Source organism: Felis catus, chromosome A2 (assembly GCF_018350175.1).
Source record: "Felis catus isolate Fca126 chromosome A2, F.catus_Fca126_mat1.0, whole genome shotgun sequence".
Taxonomy (NCBI): domain Eukaryota; kingdom Metazoa; phylum Chordata; class Mammalia; order Carnivora; family Felidae; genus Felis; species Felis catus.
The window spans coordinates 8,616,836-8,636,382 of NC_058369.1; the positions used below are offsets into that span (position 1 = coordinate 8,616,836).

The following is a 19,547-nucleotide window of genomic DNA, read 5'->3' on the forward strand; positions in this document are numbered from 1 at the left end:
GGACGGCAGCCTAGGAACGGCCACACAGTCAGGGCACACGCTCTCCTAAGGCTCCCCTCCCACCCACCCGCACACAGATGAGCCGAGGCCGTAAGATTCTGAACTTTTTATTTTCTGGCATGAAAAGTACAAATAATTAAACAATTCCATGTAAAAGTCTGTTACCGCGGCCAGGCCTGTAATCCCGGTAATAAATAGTCTAAACGCAACGCAAAGTGTTCTTGTTGGGTTTTGGGTTTTTGTGATTTTTTTTGTCTTTTTTTTTTTGTTTTTTTGTCTTTTTTTTGTTTTTTTGTTTTTTTTACAGTTCTTTATCACCTCCAACATGGACTCTGTCGTGATTTGAAACCTTCTGAATAAATAACAGGATGAAGGGAGGGCTGGAGGGGCTGAGCCCCCATCCCACGGGCCCTGCCCCTGACCCCCAGGGATGTGGAAGACCCCAGGTGCCCCCCCACCCCCAGCCCCTGGGGTGAGGGGCTGGCCTCTGGGGAGGGGGCCTGGCTGGGCTGAGTTCTGTGTTTTAGAAAAAGAAGTCCCCTCCCAGATTTGGGGGTGTCAGGGGCCTAGGCCTCAGTGGGGGTGGGGGGGTGGGGAGGTGCCCCCTCCGCAGAGCCTGGCTGCCCCAGGGTAGGGGACAAACCCATCCCTTATTGCTCACAGACGCCTCCTGCACGCTGCCCACGTGTGCCCACGTGTCCCCGCGCTCGGAGGTCGGAGGGGAGAAAGCCCCAAGAAACAGCAGAGGGAGAGGGGTGGACCCGCTGGGGGTGCCCGCCCTGCTGGAGGGGAGCTGGGAGGTTGAGGACTTAAAAACCACAAGAATAAATAGGTTCGTGTATCAAGAACAAGCTAGGGTTTTCACCAGCTAAATAGGACTGAAAAAATTCTCAAGACGAGCAAAAAAGAATCCCATTGAGACCCCGGACGTCGCTGGCCGCGGGGACCGCCCCACAGAGCACACGCCCCCCCGGGCGCTGCTCGGCTACCATTACTGTTATTAATAATTATTATTACTTTAATGATTCCACTTCCCCTTTTATAAATAAATTAGGCATAACCACGTCTCAGCAAAACTTAAAGAAACAAAGAGAACATCGTGGTTCCTTTAAACTTGCAAACTGGATGAAGTAACAGAAATATACACAAATGTCCTTACAGGGCAACAAGGAGAATAAATAGTTAACATAGCAATAAGTTAAAACTACAAGAAGCTAAATTCGGCAAAAAAGTACAAGAAAGTTAACTGGTGCCAGTTTATGTCTTTTTTTTTTTCTTTTTTTTTTTTTTTCTTTTTTTAATCTCTTCTGTGTGTTTATTTTTCTTCCTTTTTTTTTTGTCGCTTTTTTTCTCTTCTGTTTGTGTTTTTTTGTCGCTTTTTTGATTTTTTTTTTTTTTCTTTTTGTTCCTTGCAGCAGAAGCTCCACAGACGTTTAATAACAAACACCGGGAGGGGTGGGGGAGAGAGAGCTGGGCAGTCAGATGGGGCCATGGCCGGACACCAAACGCAGGGACACCGGAGGAAGGGGCAACTGAAGCTGAATTCGGGGTTTGCAATTCTCAGTTCCGACTGGGCCCACTGCGGGGGGTGGGGGGCTGCGAGGGCTCCCAGGGGCTCCGGCCTCTGGCTTCTGTTGGAATTTTTTTTTTTTTTTTCTTACAAAGAATGAAAACTAGGAGAATGGAAAATCCAGACAGAAGCCGGTGGGGGACCGGGGCTTGGGATGGGGGCTGCGTCCACTGCCCTCGGGAATTTGGAAAGACGGAAAAACCCAACAAACTGAAAGGGGGTGACAAGTGGGTGGGAAGGGAATTCGGGGGGCTGGGGGGAGGGGGACTGGAGGGAACAGCGGGTACTTCCTGCTGGGGAGGCCCCTGGGGGAGGGGGAAGGCTCAGGGCCCAGCCTCCCCCCTCTGCCTCTGGGCCAGGGTCTCGGCCCAGGGAGGTTTAGCCCCGGGGACAGGGGGTCCTTTGGCCTCAAGTGTTGGGGGGGGGGGCTGCCTCCAGCCCGCCATGACGCCAAAAGTGAAACGAGGTATCGTGTGTTTGGATGCATGGATGCTGTGTGTGCACGCCTGTGTTCGTGGGCCGCAGGGACCACCGAGGAGCCAGGAGAGAGCTCTGCAGAGAACCTGGGGCGAGTGGGGCCACGTGTCCGGAGGAGGCCCGGCGGCCTAGCTGGAGGAAGCGGACTGGGCCAGGATCTGGGCTACGACCTCTCGCCTGGGCCTGAGGGAGGCTTTGTGCATGTCTGTGTCTCCTGGGTGTTGTGTCTGTTTCTCCGTGATGGCGTGTCTCGACTGGTGTGTCCGAATGTATCTGTCTCTACTTTCCCGTGTCCACGTGGAAATGTGTGTACCCCGCACCCACCTGTGGCTACATTTGCCCGCGGCCTTGTCTACATAGCCCCATACATCGGTCTCCCGTGATTATCCATATGTCTGTCTGCGTGTCTGAATCTGGCCAGCGAGCTCCTGGAAGGTGTCCGGGGCGCGTCTCTGGGTCTGTCAGTGCTTCCGTGTGTCCCTGCAGGATGTGTGTGTGCGCGTGCCCCCGCATGCCTTTGCGTGGCTGTGTTTCTCTGTGCGGCCCCGTGGACCCCCGGGCCCCAAGCCCTGCTCCCTGCCCCTGCCCCAGTTGGTAAACATAACCTGCCAAAATATTTTCTTTTTTTTTTTTTTGTCTTTTTTTGTGTTTTTTTTTTTTCAAGTTCAAGAATCCCCAGTAAAAATTCTCCACGAGGTCTTTTTTCCCTTTTTACAAAAATAGAGTTTTTCTTCCCCTCCCACCCCCCCCTTTTTTTTTCATTTTGTTTCTGTTTCCAGCCCCTCCCCCTGCTCCTCATACTCCAACCAGGGGGCTCTGGGCCAGGGATGCCCACACCCCTCCTCCGTTTTGCTTTTTTGGGGATTTTTAAACCTGTTCCCCCCCTCCCCTCAGGCTCATCTAGGTGTTGGGGAGGCCTGGGCAAGGGGGTCTGGGGGGCACCCCCAGCGCCCCTGCAAAGCCATCCCGTGGAGGGTGGTTGAAGGCGGGGTGGGGGCACATCTCTGCTTTCTTTTTAGCCGAAAAAAGAAACAAAAACCATCGCCATGAACAAAACCAAGACGAGAGAGTGAACAGCCCAGCCTGGGGTGGGGGCAGGAGGACGGGGAGGGGACCCCCAGGCACCCCCCCATCCCCTGCAGACTCTCCCACCCCGAGTGCTCACCCTGTGGCTTCCGCAGGGATGCGGGGCCCGTGTGCCGTCGGTGGTCTGCCTGCGCTGTCTCTCTCGGGGCCCCTCTCTCTCTCTTTCTCTCTCTCTCTGCTGCCCGGGGAGGGTGGGGAGGGCGGGCGGCGGTGGCTCAGGCCTTGTGCTGTTTGCTGGTCTTGAAGGACACCTGCAGCACGCGCTCGCCCAGGCGGTAGCCATTGAGGCTGGCGATGGCCATGGCCGCTTCGTCGTAGTTGGTCATAGTGACGAAGCCGAAGCCCTTGCACTTGTTGGTGGTGAAGTCGCGGATGACCTTGACGTTGGTGACGGCCCCGAAGGGCCCAAACAGCTGCCACAGCACACTCTCGTCTGCCTCCGGTGACAGGTTGTACACGAAGATACACCAGCCAGCGCCCGCCGCGCCCCCCGAAAGGCCCACACCCGCGAGGCCACTCATGCCGTCGATGGCGATGGGCGAGAACCTGGCGATGAGCGACAGGGGACTACTTTGGGGGTCACGCGGGCTCTGCCCTGACCCCCGGCACACCCCTGAGTCCCTGTGACCCCTGATGTGGTCATGACTGCTGGGCGTGCCACGATCTTGGGACCGTGTGATCCCTGCATCGTCCTGAGCCAGCCACGGCCTCGCGACCTCCACCTCTGACCCCACCCGAGACACCTTAAACTGCGGCCTGCTCTGAGACACTGGCCCCCAGTCTCCGTCCTGACCTATAACTTGTGACCTTCCCTGCACATTAGGCCCTCACTCACACTCCTGCCTAGAGCCCCAGTCTGCACCCTGACCCCACAACCTTTGACCCTACTGGGTCCTTGGCCCTGTTGACCCTGACCCCTTCCCCACTCCTGACCACTACTCCTCCCTTGGCAGATTTTCCCACCCCCCTTTTGCCCTCCCCCCACCAACCCCACCCCGCCCTCTGCAACGCTGTGCCCCCTTTGCCCCTGGTCACCCTGCTACCCCTATGTGGCCAGAAGGGCACCGCTCAAGGCCAGGCCATGACTGCAACCGGTGAGGCGCTGCCCTGCGTTATCAGGTCCCAGGGCAGCGGCCTCGCTGCCCGCCGCCTTCCTCTGACCCTTGCCAGCCTTTTCCTGTTCAGATTGTATATTTAGGATCCACTCCACCTTCCCTGCGGTGCCCCAGCCCAGAACAGCTCCTGGAACAGCAGGGGCCCTGGGAGGGTTTGTTGACTGACCGACTGACGGGCAGGATTGGCTCCACCCACGTGCCTCGCTGCCTCCCTGCCCCCCAGGCCTCACTCAATTCAGGGGGAGCCCCAGGGTCTGCCCCATTCAGTGGGACCACTGGGGACTCACTGCTTGCTCCCTCCTTCCCGATTCTGCACAGGCTCTGGCATCTTGGGCGTGTCGGGGTGGGCGGGGGTCTCTGCTGGGGCCCCCTCACCTCTTCTCCTGCCCCCTTCCCAGCCCTGCTCGCTGCTCCCTCCCTGCTAGACTGAGGTAATTGACAACAGGAACAGTAATCGTCCGAGCGGCTACTTTTATTGAGCGCTCACTACGTGCCAAGCCCTGTGCTCAACAGCATTTCATCTCCACGAGGGATCACGTCTGGCCGGGCCACGTTGGGTCCCCAGCCCCGAGCCCAGCGCCCGGCACTCAGTGTGTGCTCAACAGCTCGCGATGCAATAAACACGGGGACCTTCACAGGGCTGGGGATGTGGACAAGGTCGTGCGGGCCTCAGGGCCCGTCCCCAGACTATGCGGGAAAAGAGGGTGGTATCCTGTGACCCCAGCCATCAAGAGAGGCAGGTGGAACTCAGACTTAACGTGGGAACCGGCGGAGGCGGGGGGGGGGCATGGCTGTGACCAGGCAACATGGCCGGCCTTTCCCTGGGCCGGAGGGGGCCACGGACAGGCCCTCCAGGACCCAAAGAGTAGTAGTAGCTCTTTCTAGGCATTCGCTAGGTTCCAGAGCCCCTGATTCTCTTAATGGACACGCTATTCCCAGACAGGGCAGACCCAGCTAAGCTGGCAGTCCCGGTGGTGAGGCGGGGGAGGGGGCCCATCGGGGCAAGAGTCCAGGGAGGGACGGCGGGGAGCTGGGGGCAGCGGGGAGCACTGTTACCTCTTGACTCCGTAGGCCATGTTGAGCAAATTATCCAGCCTGTGGAAGCAAAAGGGGTGGTCACCGGTGGCCTCCGGGCACACCCCTAGCTGTGATGTCGGCCTGCCTGCCTGCCTGCCCTCCCCGCCCCCACCCAGCCGGCCGGCAGCCCAGCCCTGCCCCCACCCGCCGGCTCCCCGCCCGGCTGGACACCGCCTGGCACGGAACCGTGGTCACTCGGGCACTGCCTCTCGCCTGCCCTGCCGCTGCCTGGCCTGCACCCGTGTCCCGTCCTCCCCGGCCCGGCCCGCCCAGCCCCACTCGCCTGCCCCCACCCTGCGGGGCTCAGGACCCCAGAAGGGAAGGTTCGAGTCTCTTCTCGGCAGTGGCGGGTGGGTTGGGCGAGTGACAAAGCCTCTCTGTTCGTAAAATACAGACAATCTCCGTTCTCTTGAGGTATAGATACCTGGGGGCGCAGAGAGCTGGAGCCCCATGCCCAAGGGAGGGGCGGCCCCATCGGGAGACTCTAACACTCCTAACACCGAAAATGCCACTCAAAGTGCCCTGCATACATTGACTGCCTGCTGCGTACGAGGGCCTGGCCTCAGCACCTGACAGACACACATTTCCCCTCTGCCGCCCTCAGTGGCCCCGGCCTGCGGGCACCCTCCCGGCGTCCCTCTGCCCTGCAGGGATGGGGTCCAGGGGTCTGTGGGGGGCGCCAGGGGGCTTACCGGAAGCGCTGCGTCTGATGGTGCAGGGGGCCTGCGTAGCGCCGGGCTGACGACTGGTAGAGGTGAGTGAGCAGGGCCTGTCCAGTCTTCTGACTCGGGTTGTTGGCGAACTTGACCGTGATGGGCTCCGCCGCGCCCAGCGGCTTCTGCCCGTTCAGTCCTTTGATGGCCTCCTCGGCCTCAATCCTCTTGTCGAAGCGGATGAACCCCACACCCCGAGAGACACCTGCCAGGGAGTGAGGGCGTCATGAGCACCCCTGCCCCCTCCTGCGTGGCCCTCTACCCCGCTCCTCCCCCGCCATTCCCGGTTTCTCCATTTTGGCCCCACCTCCGTGCCTTTGCCCAGTGCGTCATCCCCAGCAGCCTGACCTGTGACCTGGTCCACCAGGATTCGAGAAGTGATGATACGGCCATACTGGGAGAAGAGCTGCTCCATTTCTTTCTGGCTCATGGTCTTGGGGAGTCCACTGACGTACAGGTTAGCATCTCGGATGGATGCAGAGCTGGGTCTGGCATAAGACACCTGGAGTGGGGGGCGGGGCAGGTGGACAGAGGTGAGGGGAAGACCCGTTTCACGGATGGGGAGGGTGAGGCCACGTCCAGACCACCAGTGGGAGGCAGAAGTGCCTCCTCTGTTCGCTCAACAAGTATCTCTTGGGTAGTCACCATAGGCGGGGCTGGCCAAGGCTTGAGGGAGGGGACATAGCTGCGGCCGATGATGATGTGGGCCGGCCAGCATAAAGTGGTGGGGGGCGGCGCCTGGGTGGCTCGGTCGGTTGAGTGTCTTAATTTCGGCTCGGGTCCCGGTCTCGCAGTCTGTGAGATTGAGTCCCGAGCCGGGCTCTGCGCGGACAGCTCTGAGCCTGCTTGGGATTCTGTGTCTCCCTCTCTCTCTGCCCCTCCCCTGCTTGTGCTCTGTCTCTCAAAATAAATAAGTAGACGTTAAAAAAAAAAAAAAATTAAAGTGGTGGGAGGAACATGTCGTCGCTGGGCCCTGGAGGTCAGATGTCCCCAGCTCCTGCTCTCACGAGGTACATTCCATCAACACAATGCTTCCTACTCCTTTGGAAAGTGAGCCTGGGACACTGGCCCTTTTCCCGTCCACGTTGGGACCCTCCAGGTGGCTCAGGTCTTTAGCCACCAGTTCAGTGCTGACGACTCCCGAATGTCTGTCCCCAGTGTGGGCCTGACCCCCAAACTGCACACCTGTGTGACACCTGCCTCCAGGCACCGCACGTGGCGCCCCACAGAGGATCACAAGCAGCGAGGTGGCATCCAGTCCCCAACTTGCCCCAGCTCAGTAATGGCAGCTTTGTCCTCCTGGGTGCTCAGGCCCCCATTGTCCTTGATGCTGGTCTTTTTCACACCCACATCCAATCCACCACGGATCCTGCCTCATTACTCAGCTCCCACCATAGCTCCCACAGACCTCCCTAACCTCCCCAGTCTGTTCCCTCCACAGCTGCCAGGGGGCGCCTGTGAGCAACTGAGGCAGGGCACATCCTCCCTTTGCTCAGAACCTTCTGTGGCTCCCACCTGCCCCACAGTTCAAGTCCTTCTCCCAGCCCACAAGGCCCTGCACAACCCCCCCCCCACCCCATACCCTCACTCTCATCTCTGCCAATTTCTCCCTCGAGTGCTCTGTTTCAGCCACACCAGTCTCCTCCCGTGTTCCTCAAACACACCAGGCACATTTCAGCCTCAGGGCCTTTGCTCTGGCTGCTCCCCTCAGGCTGGAACGCCCTTCCTCTCCTTGCTTCTTCCAGTCTCAGTCAAAAAGTAACCCCTGTCCTCTTCCCATCTGAATTTGGTCCTCCGCCTCAACCCCCCCCCCCCCCCCCCCAAAGCACTTCTCTCAGTGGGGAATTAGACGCGTTTTGGTACGGGCATTCGATTTGTGTCATTAATTATGGTCCAGACCAACAATGAAACTCCCTGCAGCTGGTTAAAAAATGGTGGACGTGTATATTTATTTCCCAGAAACAGTGGTGAGTATTGTAAACTGGGGGAAAGAAAAGTCCATTTACAGAGTGGCGAGATGTGTGACCCCATCTCATTGTTTGCTTATCAGCGTCCTGGAAACACAGTCTGCAGGGCCCGCCCCCAGATGCTGACAGGTGGGCCTAGAGCTGGCAGGGGGCAGCAGGGGACAGGAGCTGCCCTTTCCACTTATTTCTGCCAATGTCTATTTCCTGTATCTTCTAAATTAACCTCTGGGTAGATAAGGTCACGGTCAAGGGTCCGGCTTTTGTTTGTGGTGGTGAGTGGAGAGGGCATAGCCCTGCATTGGAAGTAACTAATTAAAAAAGCTAACAACATGAGTAAATTGGGCCAGGGGTGGGTCAGGGTGAAGGCACTCATGGGCTGGAGGTAGAGGGATTCTAACGAATGCAACTGTGAGCACCCGGGGTCCTCCGGGGAGAAAAAACCCCACAAACACATCAGCTGCTGGGTTTTTTCGATAATATTAATTAAAAATCACGGCCACATTTTTCATGGCTTCCGCTCTTGCCCGTGGGGCGGTGAGTTTTGAGGGGTGAGGACTTGAATCAGAGGGAGGGGTGAGGGGAAGAGAGGCCTGAGCTCCTGGGTGGGTGTTTGGGGTCAGGGGTCATTTGAGGCACTGAGTTGGTCTTCAGGGGTCTTTGCCAACCTTCCATGATGTGGGCTGACCCAGGCCCCTCACCTGGGTATGGGCTCCTCCGGCCCCCCTCACCAGGACAGGTCTTGGGCAAAATCTGCCAAAGCAGCCAATTGGGACCAACCTTACATAGTGCTACCCAGGCAGACACACACAGAGACGCGAGGCCACACTTTGTCACCCTCTGCATAGCCCTAGTGGCTACACCAGCCAAAGGGTGACTCGGGGCCACTGTGACATCCACAGCGGCTCCGGGGGTCTTGGATAATTACAGTAAGAGGCACAGAACCACACACCTGTCACCCCACCACACAAGCCCACATCACACACGTTGCACCCCGAGTAGGGCACAGCCGACACCCCCACGCAGCCCCACCAGGTCACAGCCAGAGTTGCAGTGTCACAAAGCACCTGTGAAATAAACACCACATCCCACAGACCCATCGTGACACGCCCAGAGTCTAGTAGCCAGACTCGTGTGTCCCACAAACACAATGGCTCCCAGCCCAGGTCTATCTCACACACGCACACACACACACGCACGCACGCACGCATGCACGCGCGCGCACTGCATCACATGCATACAGTGGCCCTCTGGATTTGTCACTACTGTCCCCCTCATGCCCCAGGGCTTCTGGGTCTAGTTGCCCATGGAGGGACCCATTAGGTCACGACCTCATCCTCCCCCACAACGGGAAGAGGAAGAGATTCCTCCACCTCTGTTCTCAGAGAGAACAGGGGGCCAGATGGGCGCTCCCCCCCCCTCAGCCTCCCCCAAGGTTCCAGAGCAGATTTGTGGGGCGGAGTCCAGACACCCCCAGGCGAACCGAGAGAGGGGGGTTTCCATGGCGATCCCCCCCCAGGGAACCTGGGCTAGCAGAGTCCCAGCTGCAGCTGCTGAGAGGGGAGGTTGTGGGGGGAGGGGCATTGCACAAAGATGGGGGAGGGGCTCACCCCTAATCCCGCCCTCCCAGACCCTAATTAGGCTCCAGATGGCAGATGGACCCCCACCCCTCTCCATTTCCATGACAAAGGCAAGGGGGGGGGCTGCCCACCAGACCCTGGTCACTCTCCTACTGCCAATGGGATGGCTACCTCCCTGAGCCAGCAGAGAATGTGGAGCCGGTATTCTCACTGACTAATGAGGAAACTGAGGTTCAGAGAGGCAGAGCCATCGGGCCCTGGGTGCCCAGCCAGGAATTCTTAGGGGAGAGTCTGAATCCCTCAGAGGATGAGCCACGGGGTGGGAGTGGTGGCAGTGAGGAAGGTAGGCGACATGCGGGTTGAGTGGCAGTGAAGGGGGTAGTCCAAGGGGAAGTAATGTGGGGGATTGGGGACAGTTGCAGGTGGGCAGTAAGGGGGGATGGGCCACAGAGGAAAATGAGGGCACTAACCTTGATGGTCTTCGTCTGCAGTTTGAGGCCGTTGAGGGTGTTGATGGCTTTGTCTGCATCGTTGGGATCAGAGTAGTTCACAAACCCATAACCGAGGCTCTGCCCTGTGGGCGGGATCAGGGTGACGACCTCCCCACACCTACCAGGGTCCTCCCAGACCCAGTCCTGAGAGGCTGACCGCCGTCACTCAAGGTTGACCAAAATCCCCCCCTTAGTATTCTTCCACACAGTACCACCCTGTCCCCAGGACACCTCAGATCCCCCAGAGTCCTGCCTGCCCCCATCGCCCCCGGGATACCCTACCGGGGGTCATACCTGTCTCCCCATCGCACCTCCGATCCCCCAGGGTGCTACCTGCCCCCATCACACCCGTGCTCCCCAGACTACTATCTCTGTCTCCTCCCTCCCCACCTGCCAGCAGCCACACCTGTGATCTTATCCCGAACCAACTTGCAGGATTCGATGTCACCAATGCTGCCGAAGAGACTCTTGAACTCGTCCTGGGTCATGTTCTGGGGCAGGTAGTTGACAATGAGGTTGGTCTTGCTGTCATCAGTGGCTCCATTTGTACCAAGGAGTGGCCCGTTGGGCAGGGCCGGGCCGGCCGGGCCCCCCGCCACCTGAGACTCCATGGCCCCGAGTATCTGCTGGAGATAACAGGCCACACCCGCTCACGGCCCAGTCCCCACACCAGGGATCAGTGGTGATGCATCAGTCATGTCTGACATGGGCTTAAACATGGAGAGAGGACAACATATTATCCTATTAATCTCTTCCACTCCTCCAGCATCAGGCATAGCACCTTACGTGTGATTTTACTGTGAAAAATTCCATACATGTCTGGTGTCTACATTTGCCTGTTTGCCTAAAATCAGTCTGTGCATTTCCAGAAGAGTAAAATGAACACTTTTGTCTTCAGAATAAGAAATATATTTTTATTAGCTTTGAAGTCCTCATAAGCTCCTCCCTAGCCATGGACTGCCCTCATCCATCAAAGGATGAGGGACTGCCCTCATCCCCATCCCAGATGTGTTAATATTTCTTTTGCTTCATGCATAATTTTCCCACTAGGCATTTACCCCCACGTTTTTCCCACTGAGCTCTTTTTCATTTTATTACTTATTGTTATTTATGATTTTTTAAGATTTTATTTTTAGGTAATCTCTACACCCAGTGTGGGGCTTGAACTCACAACTCCGAGGTCAAGAGTCGCATGCTCTCCTGACCGAGCCAGTCAGGCACCCCTGAGCTATTTAAATATATCACATAATAACACCTGCAAATAAGGACAGGTTTAATTATCTCCAATCTAGACCTGTTCCTTATTTTTCTTGTCTTATTGCAGGGGCTACAGTGAGACAGTGGCTTCTTTATTCAGGATGTTAAAGGAAATGCTTTAAACGTTTCACAGCTAAATTTGATTTTTGATATGGATTCTGTGTAGATGGCCTTTATCACATTAAGAATGTTTCATTTTATTCCTAGTATCCTAACAAGATTTCGTTTTTCACGAATGGGTGTTGAATTTTATTTAACTTTTTTCCTACACCTATTTTTTTAATAGTTGACATAGAATATTAGTTTCAAGTGTACAACATGATTCAATATTTGTATATGTTGAAAAGTACTGGGATGGATTGGTATTGTCTGTCATGGGCATGGGAAGGGAAAATACCCAGCATGTCCTTAGGTTTTTCTCCCAAGGCATGGTTGGCCGATGGATGGCCTTCACCTAAAAAAATCAAATCTATTGGTAGGGTGTTCCTAACGGGACAAATTAGGAAGGATTACAAACCAGATTCAGTTTCCACAGGAATGATCACTGTGATTGATTAGCAATGTCTGTGGCTACAGAATTAGAGTCAGCAGGTACACATCATCTCAGCCATCCCTAACCAAAAATACAATACCATATTTGTTCCCAAATATTGGGCATACTGTGTGCCAGGTATAGGGCAAAGCTCTCTATGGGCAACGTTTTGTTTTTGTTTTTTTTTCTTATTCACAAGCACCCTGAAAAGAGGGCTTAATTTTCCCTGCTTAAGAGATGCTATGAACGTAAAGCCTGTGTTCCCTCGACTTCATATGTTGAAATCTTGACCCCCCAATGTGATGGTATTTGGAAGTGGAGCCTTTGGGAGGTAATTGGGTCATGAGGGCAGAACCCTCATGAATGAGATTCATGTCCTTAACAAAAAAGTGACAGGAGAGACATTCTCTCTCTCTCCACAACGTGAGGACACAGCAAGAAGACGTCCATCTGCAAAGGAGGGGGCAAGTCCTTACTAGCAACCGAATCAGCTGGCACCTTGATCTTGGACTTCCCAGAATCCAGAAGAAGATTTGTGATAAATAAATGTCTGTTGGTTAAGCTGCCCAGTTGACGGTATTTTGTTATAGCAGCCTGAGCTAAGACAACAGACGAGGAAAGGGAAGTTCAGCGATGTTTTAAAAATCACCAAAGATCGGGGCACCTGGGTGGCGCAGTCAGTTAAGCATCTGACTCTTGATTTCAATTCAGGTCACGATCTCACAGTTGGTGAGTTTGAGCCCTGACGGCTCGTCGCTGACAGCATGGAGCCTGCTTGGGATTCTCTTTCTCTCTCCCTCTCTCTGTCCCTCCTCCACTTGTGTGCTCTCTCCTTCTCTCAAAATAAATACATAAACTTCAAAAAAAAAAAAAAAAGACCAAAGATCACGCAGCTTATAAATAGTGAAACGGGGGTTCGCACGCGAGATTTCCTCATCCAGAGTCTGTAATTCTAACTGCTCTAACGTTTCTCAGCCGTGTGTCCTCAGGTAGACTACATGACGCTTCTGGGCCTCTGCTCCACTTTGCTGCAAACTCCAAATTATTGGCGCGGTGACCCCCACCGAAGGATCTGAAGCTACTCGCGCGGCTGGGAAGCATTCTGGGATCAGTTAGCCAGGTCTGCCATGAGCGCAATTACGAGAAGCAACTCGTCATGTCTGCCATCCCTGCCTCAAAATACGGCTGGTAATACTCATCCTGCCCCACGGACATCTTCTGGGAGCCAGGCACCGGGTGAGGTGCTTACAGGCAACATTTCCCTTATTTCTCCCAATCAGCTTTAGAGATGGCCACACAGTCTCCATTTTATAAGTGAGAGAGCTCAGAGACGCTGAGTGATATATACATGGGGCACTTGATTTCAAACCTGGATATGTTGGCGGACGTCAGAACTGTTTTTAATGACAGTGGCCAAGGCACGGGGGCAGGGGTGGGGGGCACCTTCTAGCTGTGTATCCTCGGTGGGGGGGTGATCGTAGCTCTTCTTTGGGCCTCTGTTTCCTTTCCATTTATTCTTATTAAAAGGATGGCCCTGAGGGTCAACCCCCCTGCATCTCCAGTTGGCTGAGAGTGGCTGTCTGGGGGCTGGCTGGAGGGTTATTCTGAAGCCACATCCAGACGGAGCAGGATCATGCACTGGGTTGATGAGCAATGTCTGCCATAGGCGCTGGCAATAAGACAGTAACGCACGTTACAGATCTGCGCCCAGTTTCATAAGATTAATACTTTCCTGATAGCGTGGCCACGTATTGAGGGCCGGCTCTGCCAACATTGAACATTATGGCACTCTTTTCTCCATTTGACAGAAGAGGAAACAGAGTCTCCACGAAGGGGTAGGGATTTATACAAGGTTAGGGAGCTCGCAAATGGTGGGGTCAAGAATTCAAATCCGGAGCTTGGACATCAGCCCACTTGACTAACAAAAAGGCCAACAATAGTGAAAATGACAGCAAAGTGAAGCTGTGTCCCCGCATTTAACCCCACTCTGCGGGCCAAGTCTACTCATTCAATTCAACAGATGCTTGCTGGGTACCATCAGGTGCCAGCTCCTGGCCCCACCCTCCTCACTGTGCATCTTCTGACACTCACATTGCCTCTCCGGGCCCCTGTCCCTCCACTAAAGATATGGCACAGAGGTTTCCCACGTACAAAGATGGGTTCTGTATTCCCTTCTGGCTCAACAGACAAGAGTTCTGTGATTGGTTGATGATGTCTGCGCTGGGAGTCCCCAAAATAGTTAACAGTACAAAACCAGTTCCAGGTCTGGAGCCCCTACTATGTGGCCAGGCACTGAGCAGGTGCAAAGGTTTCACTGACTTCCCACAACCACACTGAAAGCTGGGGATCACCTCCGTTTCTCAGGTGGAGAAAGCGACGGTCAGAGGGACCTGTGATTTGCCTGGGGATGACACGGAGCCGTGGAAGCGATGGAGTTTGACTACTGATCTGATTACTCCAGACAGAGCCCCCAGGGCCACCCCAAATGTCCTCAGCTTGGACGCGGTTAAAAGGTAATTGGGGTTCCTATCCAGGATCTTGAGACCCAGCCTACTAATCTCCCCACCACCCCATCTCTCTCCCAGCTGTGCCAGAGCTTAGCAGGATCAGTGTCGCGTTTCCTCTGCAGCTCAGCCGGCTGAGCCGATAATAGGGATCGGATTGGTGGAGACCACACCCGCTCTGCCCCAGCCCATGACAAATGCGTGGCCTGGGATGACTCCGGGATCACAGGGACCTTGGAGGGCTGTCCCAGGACAGGAGTGGAGGGGTGAAGTCAGAGGGGAGGAGGGCAGGTCAAAGATGGATAGGCAGAGATCAAGTGGGAGCAATAGAACCTTTCCTCCCAGTCTCTCCAGCTCTTCCTCTGGATCCGTACCTCTTTCTGTTTTTCTCTCCCTCCCCACCCCCCACCCCTGCCCCTGTTTCTCTCTTCTTCTCTCCCCTCTGAGCCTGTCTCTCTCCCCCTTTCTCTCTCAGCCACTCTTTTTCCAACTCTTTTGCACCATTGCACATACATGACATATGGATTTTGCAGTGAATACACCTGCAGTCACTCTCTATGTAGACCCTTCTGTGTCTGACCCCCTTGGCCCCTAGCTGGGCCCCCTGGCCCCAGTCACAATGATAGATGCCTGGATACTGGCGACAATAGGGCATTGAGTGGCTATGCATGGTAAGGCTAGGCCACCACGTGGTGCTAACTAGGCCTCCCACTTCTGGGCCCTTCTCCATCCATGCAGGGCCCTCACTGTCTCAGTCTATCCCCTCACTTCCTCCCAGCCTGTTCTCATGGTGGACCTCTGCCTGAGTGTCCTCCAGTGGAGTAACCAGGCCTTCCAGGGCTTCAAGGCCCTTGTGTGACCTCTGACCACACCCTCGCCCTTTTGTGCATTAGTTTCCCTCGTTCAAATGAGGGAACAGATCAGAGGAATGGATGCTGGACTGCTGTGGGGGTTCTGAGGGTCCTCAGGAGGCTGCACTCACGTCTCGCACCTAAGTTAGCAGCCTGAGGCCCAGAGAAGGGAGAGAGCCGACCTAAGGTCACACAGCAGGGAAGCAGGGCCTCTCAGGGCCTCCTTTCTCGGAGCCAGGTGGGCGGGTCCCAGAGTCCCAGACATGGAGGGAGTGCTGAGCATCCCCCCACCCACTGTGCTCGCCACGACTCCAAGAAGAGGCCCAGAGACACAGGGCACAGACACACACACACACAGACCAGAAAGACAGTAAGTACGGAAGAAGGAGGCCTGGGCGCTGGGACCAGACAAAGGACGCGCGGCGGCGCGGGGAGCGGAGTCGCGCGGCGGGGGCGGGGGTGGAGCCGGGGTGGGGCTAGAACTGGCCAGCCCCGCCCCCGGGATACGCCCGGGTAGCCGAGTGGAAATCCGAGGGCTCGGGCGAGGCCGGGCCCCGGGGGCCCCAGGGGGCGGGGTCCGGATGGGCGGGGCAGGGGCGTGGTTATACAGGGCGTGGCCGGGCGTGGCCGCGGGCTCGGGAGCTGACCAGCTCGGTGGCTGCTGAAAGCACCGGGAGTGGGGCGAGCGGCGCGGGTGTGCAGGCGGGCGCGCTCAAGGTCACCCCGAGGCCCAGAGCCCAGGAAGGGTGGGGCGCCTGGACCTGGCCTAGGGGACATCCTTGAGCTCCTTACCCCATCCCCCGTGGGGCGGGGGCCCAGGAGCCAGGAAGCCCCCCCCGCGGGCCCTCCTCTCCCCTCCCCCTCCCCGAAGCCTGAGGCGCCCGCGCGAGGCTACGGCCCGCTAAGAAGCTCCGAGAAACAAAGGGACGCGGCGGCAGCGGCGGCGGGCCCGCGGGGCCTCCGGGCGCGCCCCCTCCTCTCCCCTCCCCGCTTGCCGCAAGGTCGACGGGCTCGAGGACGAGACGCCCGGCTCCCCGGGCGCGGCCGCGGCCCGGGGCGCGCGATCCGACGCCACCCGATTCCCCGGGGCTCTCGGGAACGGCTTGCCGCCTTGTCCTGGCCCAGCACCAGTGATAGGAGCCCTGCGTTTGCCTGGGCGGCCTGCGGGGTCCGGGCCTGGATGGAGAAGGCATCCTCCGCTGCTGCGGCCCCTCCCCCATCAGGCTTGCTGGAGGGGGGCAATCCCGCCCCCAGGACGCCGTAGGACGCCTCCCCAAATCAGAGTTCGGCTTCCTAAGGCCTCTCAGACCAGATTCTATGCGCCCCCAGCACTCTGGGTGCGGTCCTGCCCACTCTCAGGCCCCGAGGCTCGGTCCTACCCCCCCACCGGGGCCTAGCTAGGCCTGGTCCTACCCCCCCCCCCCACCCGCCATCTCCGCGGAGGCTGTGCCTAACCCCTCCCCACCCAGGTTCTCTCTCAGCGACAAGGGAATACCTACAGTGACCATTCTTGTGTGCCCGGCGGGCGCGGTCCGTGTTGAGGGCGGCTCCGGGGGTCGTGCACTCCTTGGGGGGCGCTCGATGCTCACTCCGGGGTCCCGCCCGGGCGGCCTTTGGCGCGGCCGCTGCAGAGGTGTCGATGAAGGCGGCGGCTCCCTCGAGGGCCGGGGACGGGCCCGAGCCCGAGGACGCGCGCGCGGATAGCCGGGCCCCGGGGTGGCCTGCGGGCGGCAGGGGATGGAAAGAGGGAGCGGGCGCGGGATTGAGAACGCCCCCTGCGCGGCCCCGCGGGGCCCGGGGAGGTTGCGCTTCCTGACAGAGATCGCGGCGCTCTGCCTTTCGCCGCCGCCCCCCGGCCCGGCCTGTCCGGTCCTGGATGCTCAGTCCTCTCCCCTCGCCCGCCCTCCCTCCCACCCTCCAGCCCGCGCTGCGCGCTCCGCGCTCTGGGCCGCGCCGCCGCCGCCCCCAGCCCTTTATAGGAGCAGCTGCCAGAGCCGGCGTCGCTTATTGGCTGCGGTAGCTGAGCCCCGCCTCCTCGCGGCGCCCGACGGCGCGGCAGGTGGAAGAGAGCGCGAGCTGGCTAAGACTCCGCACCCCCAGAAAGCACTCCCTGGGGGCTCTGGTTGCCATTTTCGGGCCCCTCTGCCCCCGTGGACCCTGCTTCCTGCATTTCCGCCCCTTCTTGGGCGGGCTTTCTGCCCGCAAGACAGGGAAGGCTCCCCTCCTCTGTCCAACGACCTGAGCTGTTGGAGCAAAGAGGGAGATCCGTGGACTGATTGTACGAACTTCCGGAGTTGCTGTCCATCAAGAAGACTGGAAAGGAACGAGGAACCAAGATTTCTATGAGCAGAGGCCCAGGTCCGCAGATTTTGGAGGCATCGGGTGTAGCCTCCCAAGACCAGTGGAGAAGGATGGGGGTGGCAGGGGCTCTCGTCTGCCTACAGAAGGAACTGTGACCCTGAGGCTTTTGAATGGGATAGGTTCAAAAGGTGGGTTCGAAAGGTGGGGACTGGCACTCCACAGCGCAAGGGCACTCGGTACTTCTCCAAAGCGGGTGAAAAAGTTTGGGGCTTAGGATTTCAGGCAAAACCCATTGGTGCCCTGTGTTTCCGGAAAACCACCGGGCCTTCTGAGACCCCATAAATTTTGGGTGGGCAGAGCTGTTGTGTAAATGTCCTGGCTTTTCGGGCTCGTGATTGGTCTGCCTGTGGGGTCACGCTTTCTTTCAGCTAGGGGGAACCTGGCTTCTCTCTCAGGCGACAGAAGTTGGTGCAGCCTCTTTTGGTGAGCGGGCTCAAGGGCACATTTACGTTGGGACGGCTATCAGGCGGGAGGAAGAGTCCTCACTAAGGCAGGGTCGCCTTCTACTGAGACTTCAGCACCACAGACAGCGGCCCGACGTTCTCTCCGAGAGCGCCGTGGGCTGGGTAGCCAGAGACCCCTAATCCGAGAGTCGCAGCCTCCACCCTAACCTCGTCCCTGCACGCCCTTTTAGGTTCCAGACTGTCGGAGAATGCCATCAAACTCAGCGAGAGAGCCTAATTTGACCAATCAAGGCCTGCCCTCGAGAGAACCAATTGCAGGAGGATGCCCTCGAGATTGAACCAATGAGAGAGCGCGCAGCAGAGAGCACTGCCACGCTGATGGAGAGAACAGGCCAATCATCGCGGCCCGCGCAATCTGGGCGGTGGCGTTGCAGGTCCCCGGGTGGCCCCTCTTGAGTTTGCCGGGGCGACCTGGCTGTCGAACCTAGGGACCCCGAGCGGTGGCTGGCTCCCCGCCTGGTGTCCCTCCCGGCTCCTGTCGGATTGCAAATTGTGCCTGTGCCGTGAGCGGAGCTACTCCTGGGCGCAAAGACCCGGTTGCGGTTTCCATGGAAACTGCTGGCTCTGGCTGCAGCGAAGGGGACTGGGCCCTGGGGGACTTGGGGAGCTCGCGTGGGTGGCCCCAACGGCCGGACTTGCTCATCCTCGCCGATACCTCTGTCCCTGGTTAGAATAAACCCGGATCCAAAGTGTAAAATGAAGCCTAGCTGCGGCCCCGCCCCCACGAGCTGGTGAGGCGCCTAAGGGGCCAATCTGCGCGTGGCGCCACAGGGCTCCCTCGGGCACGTGCTTTGGCTCGCGGCTGCGGTCCCCGGGGTCACGTGGCTGCGGCCACCAGGGCCCACGCAGCTTGCGCGCCACCTGGCGGCCGCCGGCCTGGTATCGCTCCCGCCTCTTGCTGGCAGCCAGCAGGAGGAGGCGGCGACCTCAGGCATCCTCCTCCGGGAAATGGGGCCAGGGCAGCCTCCCCGCCGCTGCCAGCTCCCCTCCCCAACGAGGCTTCCTGTTCCAGGAACACGCCGAGCCGTTCTACCTTGGGGCTTTGGCACTGGCTGTTCCTTCGGCCTGGGATTTGCCTCCTCCAGCTCTCTTCAGGGATGGAACCTCTTTGTCATTCTGGACTATGCTCAAAGGCCACCATCTCAGGGAGGTCCTCTCTGACCACCGACTTAAACAGCGCCTCCAGAAACTAACATATCACCCTATCTCCTGCACGGCACTTGTCAACAGCTGTAGATGTCTTACATAGGTGTTTACTGAACATCTCCCCAACCGGTCCCTGAGCTCTCTGAGGGTGGGGAATTAGTATTCCATGAGGGATTAGGAGTGGGCATCAAGATCCTGAGTCCCAGGAGATGTCCGGTGGCCTCCTGTTTCCCAACCTCCCACCCTCTGACCCCGTGAGACGGAGTGTTCGGGGTTTCCAGGCCCAGATAGCCGAGGCAGTGCAGAGGCTGTCAGGAAAGGGGCATCACCGCCTGCCTTAGCCTCGCTCAGGAAGGGAC

General features: G+C 57.8%; 1 protein-coding gene and 1 long non-coding RNA gene across 5 annotated transcripts; one reads left to right on the forward strand and one right to left on the reverse strand.

Annotated features, from left to right (window-relative positions):
* Nucleotides 1-91: 91 nt before the first annotated feature.
* On the reverse strand, nucleotides 92-17,117 carry ELAVL3 (ELAV like RNA binding protein 3). Of its 4 annotated transcripts, none has more exons than XM_023245687.2 (7): nucleotides 16,717-17,117; nucleotides 10,480-10,696; nucleotides 10,053-10,156; nucleotides 6,387-6,540; nucleotides 6,018-6,243; nucleotides 5,305-5,343; nucleotides 92-3,700 (listed from the first exon to the last, which is right to left on the reverse strand). In XM_023245687.2, the coding sequence occupies exons 1-7, from the start codon at nucleotides 16,723-16,725 to the stop codon at nucleotides 3,349-3,351; spliced, it is 1,101 nt and encodes a 366-aa protein (XP_023101455.1). In that variant the 5' UTR covers nucleotides 16,726-17,117; the 3' UTR covers nucleotides 92-3,348. The 4 variants fall into 4 exon arrangements, with proteins under 4 accessions (XP_023101455.1, XP_023101460.1, XP_023101446.1 ...); XM_023245692.2 differs by having other exon boundaries at nucleotides 92-3,679; nucleotides 10,480-10,699; XM_023245678.2 differs by having other exon boundaries at nucleotides 10,480-10,699.
* Nucleotides 12,741-19,490, forward strand: LOC123382262. Its single transcript, XR_006590377.1, has 3 exons — nucleotides 12,741-13,098; nucleotides 14,227-14,375; nucleotides 18,213-19,490. It is a non-coding gene; the product is annotated as an uncharacterized LOC123382262 (long non-coding RNA).
* Nucleotides 19,491-19,547: the final 57 nt, after the last annotated feature.

What these genes read in the sequence shown, in the direction of transcription:
- ELAVL3 (XM_023245678.2), bottom strand. An exon ending in GGTTCGGGATAAGATCACAG is followed by an intron (nt 10,157 to 10,479) that starts GTGTGGCTGCTG and finishes TCCCGCCCACAG; the next exon opens with GGCAGAGCCTCGGTTATGGG. An exon ending in CATCAGACGCAGCGCTTCCG is followed by an intron (nt 5,344 to 6,017) that starts GTAAGCCCCCTG and finishes TTGCTTCCACAG; the next exon opens with GCTGGATAATTTGCTCAACA.